The following is a 7,951-nucleotide window of genomic DNA, read 5'->3' on the forward strand; positions in this document are numbered from 1 at the left end:
GTCATTAGGGTAGCATCGTGGAATGTGTTGCAGGTGTACAAGATGGGCAAGATTGACAAAAATGGAAAAAAAAAATTAACATGGATATGTGAGGGTCGGTAATGTATTCAGATGAATGTGGGGTTGTATTATGCCCATGTGATGTTTTGTTTTTATAATGTATGTGCCGTGTCTTGCGGCACTGCTTCTGACCCAGGGCAGCGGACAAGATGCAGGGATGACCCGTCATCCAGGAGGTGCCAAGATAAGAGGGTGGAGGGGAGTGGAATATATGGGAAATGAAATGGGTGGGGGTGGTTTTTATGCCGTTGTTTTTTGGCTACATCCCATGTAAGGGGGAACGAAGCCTTTGGTGTATGTATGACACATGTATGCACAAATTCCCCCAACTGAGAGAGGGTTAGGATGCTTCTATATTGAGGACTTTACGGAGCAGGGAATTTGATGTATGTCCTTAACCACTTCAGTACGAGTCAAATTCTCGTGCGCAGCATCAGCTGCCTTATGTATGATTCATCACACTACTCACATTATACAATACAAAGTCACTGCTGTATTACTTGTTCTCTTTTACTCTGAGTAATAATAAACACAGAAAATGTGATCAAAACAGTTCACGGAATGTGGGGTTAACTTATGTACAACTACAAAAAATATAATCCAAGATGCTGACACCGGCATTGTTGTGTACCCGCTCGTGCCTCGTGACACCTACATAGGCGTCAACGTGCCAAAGTGGTTAAGGGGAAATTGCTCGGCCAGGCAGCCTCGGTCCATCTACATTGATGCCCCAGGGGACCCATGGCTACTGGCCAACTTGCTGCAGCCAACGGATGGACCCACAAATTGCGTATAGAAGAGATATTATGTTTGACGAGATAAACACCATATGCAAATGCTTGAGATTAAATAAGCATTTGTATCTCAACTTGTACTTGAAAAAGCTGTAATAAGCGAAACGTCGTACAAATAAAGGCTCCGTCCTCATATGGTGTTTATCTCGTCAATCTTGTCGGCAAACTGCCACTTTTAAGGAGATATTATGTTGTCTGGGATTGAGTAATGTAAGGAAAGGTGTTCATGGATGGAGTGCTTGGTAGAGATTTGGAATTAGTAAAACAGTAAAAGATTTTTTTTTTTTTTTTTTTTTTTTTTTTTTCAGTTATTTACCTATGAATAACATACACTTGATATTATTTTTGTTTCTCAAGTTGTTAACATAAACATATAAGAGAAAGGCCCTGTCAACTATTCAGAAATAATAGTTAATGCTAATACATACATATACCAAAGGCTTTTCCCCCCTTACACAGGGGGTAGCCAAAAAGAAAAAGACATAGAAAAATACTCCCACCCATTTCATTTCCCATATATTCCACTCCCCTCCACCCTCCTCCCTCCCTCCTATCTTGGCACCTCCTGGATGACAGGTCATCCCTGCATCCTGTCCACTGCCCTGGGTCAGAAGCAGTGTTGCAAGACAGCAAATCCACAGCAAGGCCGCTTCATAAATTCAATGACCCCCCCTCTCTGTCCCCTCATGCAGGAAAGGAGAAGACGAGGAGAAATCCCTTCGGGCTGCGTCAAATTTTTCTCATACTTCCTCACCCCCCATCCCCCACCCACTCCCCCTCATGCATCACAGCCTCATCTATACACAACCTTTCTCCATTTACCCCTATCTTCTGTCCTCTCCCGTCCTTCCTCTACAGACATTTCTCTCTTTTGTAAAGCCCCTTTCACCCCATCCATCCATCTCAATTTGACGCCCCCTCAAATTCACTCCTTTCACCTCCGCCTTCCACACCTCTTTTACTAATCTTTCTTCACTCATTCTTTCCATGTGTCCAAACCATCCTAATACTCTTTCATCAACCCTATCTCCCAGCTCCTTTTCCACCCCTGTTCTCCTCCTCACCTCATTTCTCACTCTGTCTAGCCTAGTAACCCCTATCATACTTCTCAGACATTTCATCTCAAACACATTCAAACTCCTCTCTTCCTCTCTCATGTTCCATGTTTCTGCCCCGTACATTGCTGTTGGCACAATCACTCCTTCATATAACCTCCTCTTAGCATCCATTCCCAGATGTCTATTTCTCATTACACTTTTTAATCCACCAAGGCATTTACTCACTTCTTTCAATCTACATTCTACCTCCACCCCCACTCCTCCCTTTCCTGTCACATTCGCACCCAAGTATCTGAAACTATCCACTTCCTCCAGTTTCTCACCCTTAACCCCTTCCATACGGTGCCGCACACGTAGGCGTCATGAGGAGCAAGTGGATTCGCGACGCTGCCATATCGGCGTCTTGATTATATTTATTGTAGTCGCCACTTTTTTATTACATTCTCACAAATGAGCCCTTAATCCCATTCTCTGTGGTTTTCAAAATTCGCGGGTGAAAGAGAGAACGATCGATATAAGCGGTGACTATATTTTATGATGCGAATATTATTACGTTACGTCATACGGCTGGCATTGGCTGCTGCCCGCGAGATTTAAGTCCCGTACTGAAGTGGTTAATGCTCACTTCCAGCCTGCTGTCACTCTCTCCCCTTGTACATCTCATCACCTTACTTTTGCCCACATTTATCTTCAGCTTCCTTCTGTCACTAACTTCCTCAATCCCTCTGATCCTGCTACAAGCGAAGTGTTGTCAGCAAATGACAACTGCCTCACCTACCACTTTTCTCCATTTTCATTAATCATCTCCAACCCGACCCACTACCCTTGCATACTGCCACCAAGTATTTCCATACCCTGTGGTGGGGGAAAAGAATACTGCCACCAAGTATTTCCACTTGAGTCGTAAAAGGTGACAAAAAAGGGATGGGGGATGGGATTAGGAGTCCTACTACCTGTAGGCCAAAAAGGGGACATTCCTAAAAAAAGAAATTTAATGCTAATGAAATACATTAAGGCAGACTGTGACAAATTTGTTATGAAAATGTCTGTAATTAGTGGGGGAGTGATGGATGGATGGTTCTAATTTGACTAAAGCAGTTGGTGATTTGTAGGATGAGTGAAGAAAGTTACAAATTTACCTAGTTGTATTATACGGGAAGGGGAGCTATGCTCGTGGTGACCCATTTTTGTATCTCGCAAGATCAAGTTTGTTCTTAAATTCTTGTATTGTGTTTGCACACACTATTTCTTCATCCAATTTGTTCCACATAGCTATCACTCTGTATGGGAAGCTGTTCTTTTTCAGGTCTCTTCTGTAGCTGTCCTTCTAAGGGTTTCATTGCATGTCCTCTTGTTTTTCCTCTGTCCCACTTTAATAAGTCCTTTCTATCAAGGTGTTCTTTTCCTTTCATAATTCTGTAGATGGTTAGTGGTCTGTGTTAAGGATTGAGATGAACAAGGAATGTTGATGGTACGGGTTGAATGTGAAAATGAAGAGTTAGATGTTTTGAAAAGAAGGGAGCTTGAAGTATCCAGGGCCATATTTATTTATTTGTTTGTTTATTATTATTTGCTTGATTTTCATTTATTATTAGTTATCTGTCAATTTATTATTTACTATATACCTATTTGTTTATTATTTAACTGTACCTATCCATTTATTTATTTTATATATTATTTATATTATTAGTGGACAGGATGCAGGGTTGATTCATTGCTCCAGGTCTCTTGCAGGAGTAGAGCCGTTACAAGCCTAAGTACCTACCCAGGGCCAAATTTCTCAGTGACGCCCAACCCCCCCTTCCCCCATCAGCACTTCCCATCTCCACCATCCCTTACTGCCTGTTATTATAGCTATTGGCATGTGAAATAATAAAAATAAAGATAAAACAAAATTTGTATTCTGTTGCAGAAAGGATAAGGGAAAAATATTTCATATTCTGTTGATTCGAACGCAAAATTCGTATATTGCAGTAATATATTCAGGGCTCCTTTGACTTTTTTTTTTTTTTTTATATAACTATTTTGTTGGCTTTGTGGCTGGCATGTCCACACTAGAATTGTTAACTTCCCCCCCCCCCTAAATGTGCTGCCCTGGGGCATATGACTCCTTCAACCCATGTGAGGTCCTTGTGCAGGAGACCTAGAGGTCCTACATAATTGGCAACAGCCTCTATAGAGGCACACAAGTCCCTCGGGGAAGAAGTATTGCCATCAGCCAAGTGGGACAGCGTAAGATAAGGGTGTTCAGTGATGTCTGCATGATGGTTTCATTGGGAGTTGAAAGGAAGGATGATAGATGTTAATAGTGATAGATCATTCCTTTTGGGAAGCCAATTATTTTCCAGTCATAAAAAAGAAATATTTAATGAAGTGGCCTTGCTGTCCATGTGCTGTGTCTTGCGACACTGCTTCTGACCCAGGGCGGTGGGCAAGATGCAAGATGCAAGGATGACCAGTCATCAAGGAGGTGTCAAGGTAAGAGGGAGGGAAGGGGGTGGATGGGAATGGAGTATGTTGGAGATGGAATGGGTGGGAGTGGTTTTTATGCCTTTGTTTTTTGGATACCTCCCTTGGAAGGGGGAAAAAGCCTTTGGTATATGTATGTATGATTATGATCTATACAGAAGGAACCAAGAGAAGAGGGAGGGAAGGGTGATGAATGGGAGTGGAGTATGTGGGGAAGAAATGGGTGGAAGTGACTTTGACTTTGGCTGCCTCTCTTGTAAGGGGGAAAAAGCCCTTGGTATATGTATGTATGAAAAAATAATAATAATAAATAGAAAAAAAAAATAGAATAGAAAAATGTTGGGTGACACTGGTAAATAGGTATGTCACTAAAGTCCTTTAGATGTTGATTGGGAAAAACTTGTATCGTCAGTTCCCCATGGTAGGGGATGGGTTGGGTACTCCCATCTATGGAAGAAGATACAAAAACTAACGTATGGTATATGTTTATGCATGTCTAATGTATTTGCAGGCACTCTTTTTTTCACATAACCTCCAGATATGTTAATTGGGAGAAAAAACCTCTAGGCTATCTTTGCATTACAGACATGTTCTTCTGTTCTCCTGAACTTCATACTGTATTTTAATTGTAACGTAGGTCTTCTTTACATTTCCAGAACGGCAGATATGGAGGTGAGACTGGCATCAGCGTATGATTAGTACCCGAGGCCGAAGACCACGTGAGATGCGTAAGGGACAGAAGCTCAACCTTGAGTGTATCGTAAAGTTTTAAGGATAGTCAATTTTATTATAACGGACACGGTAACAAACACTAGTCAAAATGGAGGAGGAGGCAAGCAGCGGTGCGCAGTTTGAGACAACGTCCAACACTATCGAAAAGAACCACAAATGTATTTTTTGCGAGTCTGCATTTGCCAATGCGAAATCTCTTAAGAAACATATTAAGATACACACGGGGGAGAAAAAGCACAAATGCACGTTCTGTGATTCCGCCTTCCTACGTGCACATCACCTCAAGGTCCACCTTCGGACACACACGGGTGAGAAACCTCACAAATGTCTAATTTGTAACGCTTCTTTTGCGCGCTCGGGAACCTTGAAAGACCACCTGCTGATACACGCAGGGGAGAAGCCTCACCAGTGTATAATTTGTAACGCTGCCTTTGCTCGCATCGGGGCGCTGACCTTACACATGCGCACACACACGGGAGAAAAACCGTACAAGTGCACCTATTGTGATTCTGCGTTTACTTTGGCAGCCAATCTTAAAGTTCACCTCAGGCGGCACACAGGCGAAAAGCCTTACAAATGTTCTTATTGCGACTCGGCCTTCACTTATGCGGGAGCTCTCAAGTCGCACCTTTGTAGCCACACTGGCGAAAAACCTTTCAAATGCTCTCTTTGTAGTACAGTGTTTGATCGCTCGGTGGATCTCAAAAGTCACCTTAAAATACACACGTGCGTCAACCCGCACCCCTGTTCGCTTTGCGACTCCATCTTTTTAACTGCAAAGCAGTTGAAAACTCACCTGCGGACACACACAGGCAAGAAACCTCACAAATGTACGATTTGTAACGCTGGTTTCACCTCTGTGGGGGCTCTGAACACACACCTGCAAAGTCACATGGATGGCAAGCTTTATAAATGCACGTCTTGTGATGCAACGTTTGACGAGGCTCTGGAGTTAAAAACTCACATGAAGACGCATCCTAGTGAAAGACCGCACAAGTGTGCGTTTTGCAATTCCGCCTTCATACGCGCACATCACCTCAAAGTCCACCTCCGGACACACACGGGCGAGAAGCCCCACAAATGCCTAGTTTGTAATACTTCCTTCGCGCGGTCGGGAACCTTGAAAGATCACCTCTTGACACACGCAGGCGAAAAGCCACACAAATGTCTCGTTTGTAACAACACCTTCGCTCGCCCGGGAGCCCTGACCTTGCACATGCGGACCCACACAGGGGAGAAGCCGTACAAGTGTTCGTATTGCGACGCCGCGTTCACTCTCGCGGCAAATCTAAAAGTACACATCAGGAAGCACACGGGCGAAAAGCCCTACAAGTGTACGGTCTGTAATTCTGCCTTTACCCATTCGGGAACTCTGAAGCTGCACCTCCGCAACCACACGGGAGAAAAGCCTTACAAGTGTACGATTTGTAACGCGGCGTTTACGCAGTCGGTCTACCTGAAATTGCACATTCGGTCGCATACTGGTGAAAAACCGTACAAGTGCACCTACTGTAATGCTGCTTTTACCCAGAGGGGTGGGTTGAGGTCCCACCTTAGGAGACACACGGGCGAAAAGCCCGTAAAATCTCACAAGTGCACGCACTGTCCTGCGGCATTCGCACAAGCAGAAGGTTTGAAGAGACACATGAATTCGCACACCGAAGTTGAAACGCTTAATTGCAGTCACTGTAATACGAAATTTACCACCGTAGAAGATCTGAAGACGCACTCGTGCGAAAAGCCCGACAGCAATGCAAACTCGGGCCCGAGGTCGCCGCCGCCACCGGCAGCCCCAGCTACCAGTACTATGTCGTTGAGCGACACGGGAGGAGGCCCCAGTGCCAGGCCGTACAGCCAGAATTCCTCGATTCATTACAGCCAGAACTCCCCATTCCATTACGGGCAAAATTCCCCGTTCCACTACGGCCAGAACTCCACATTCCATTACGGTCAAAACCCCCCGTTTTACTACGGCCAAAATTCCACGTTCAATTATGGCCAAAATCCCAGATTTCCTGCCATTCCATTCAACACCTTTCCGTACAGGAGCACGAGTTAGACCAGATCTCGATACGGAAAGCCCCATGTTATTCTGTGAATATGATTATGATTTAGGGCAGTGGATGGTCTTGTCAGTTTTCAAGTATACTGAACTTTGTATTACTTTATTACTCAAGTGCTTTGTTGCATGTAATTACAAATTAAAGTTTGCCTAATATTGTTGTTGCTATTACTACATTATATATTACTGTTATTATTCTGAATAGTGTTGTTATCATTTTGTCGCCTGAGCTAACATGTTTTTGGGAATTTTGGTAAGCGATTATCTCACACAGAAGGTAGCTCCTTGATATTTCAGTTCTCAATTTTCATGTGCAATTAGGGTATAACAGGATATAAATGGAGACAGTATTTTGTTAATATATAACTAAGAGCATAGTGCACACCCAAAATGAGCTATTGCTAGATGTGAACATTAAACCTCTTTGTGTTTTCTGTATAAGTGAATGAAAAACTTAGAATTAAATGGGGTGCTCAAGAATGAGCGCCTAAATAAATCTGTGTTAATTTTCCCCAAAATATATGATTCACTCTTTCAAATCTGCATTTGAATTGCATCCCAAACTTCAGTGATTACTTAATTGAATGTGGCATCTTTTGAGGAAGAGAAAAATGAAACCTGAGAAAGTACCAAATTAAGACATTATTTGATTAATGGCATCTTTTGAGGAAGAGAACAATGAAACCCGAGAAAGTACCAAATTAAGGCATTATTTAATTAATGGCATCTTCTGAGGAAGAGAAAAATGAAACCTCAGAAAGTATCAAATTAAGACA

At 43.0% G+C, this 7,951-nt stretch overlaps 1 protein-coding gene across 8 annotated transcripts in view; it reads left to right on the forward strand.

The window, feature by feature from the left end:
* LOC143031589 (uncharacterized) overlaps positions 1 to 7,708 on the forward strand; it is a 13,609-nt gene extending 5,901 nt beyond the window's left edge. For all 8 annotated transcript variants that reach the window (XM_076195631.1, XM_076195632.1, XM_076195634.1 and 5 more), the window contains one exon: positions 5,038 to 7,708. In XM_076195631.1, the coding sequence (XP_076051746.1) occupies positions 5,202 to 7,172 (1,971 nt within the window). In that variant the 5' untranslated portion in view covers positions 5,038 to 5,201 and the 3' untranslated portion in view covers positions 7,173 to 7,708. The remainder of the gene's footprint in view (positions 1 to 5,037) is intronic.
* The last annotated feature ends 243 nt before the right edge of the window (positions 7,709 to 7,951 follow it).

This window comes from Oratosquilla oratoria, chromosome 12, assembly GCF_046742065.1.
Source record: "Oratosquilla oratoria isolate Oo_2021 chromosome 12, ASM4674206v1, whole genome shotgun sequence".
Lineage (NCBI taxonomy): Eukaryota > Metazoa > Arthropoda > Malacostraca > Stomatopoda > Squillidae > Oratosquilla > Oratosquilla oratoria.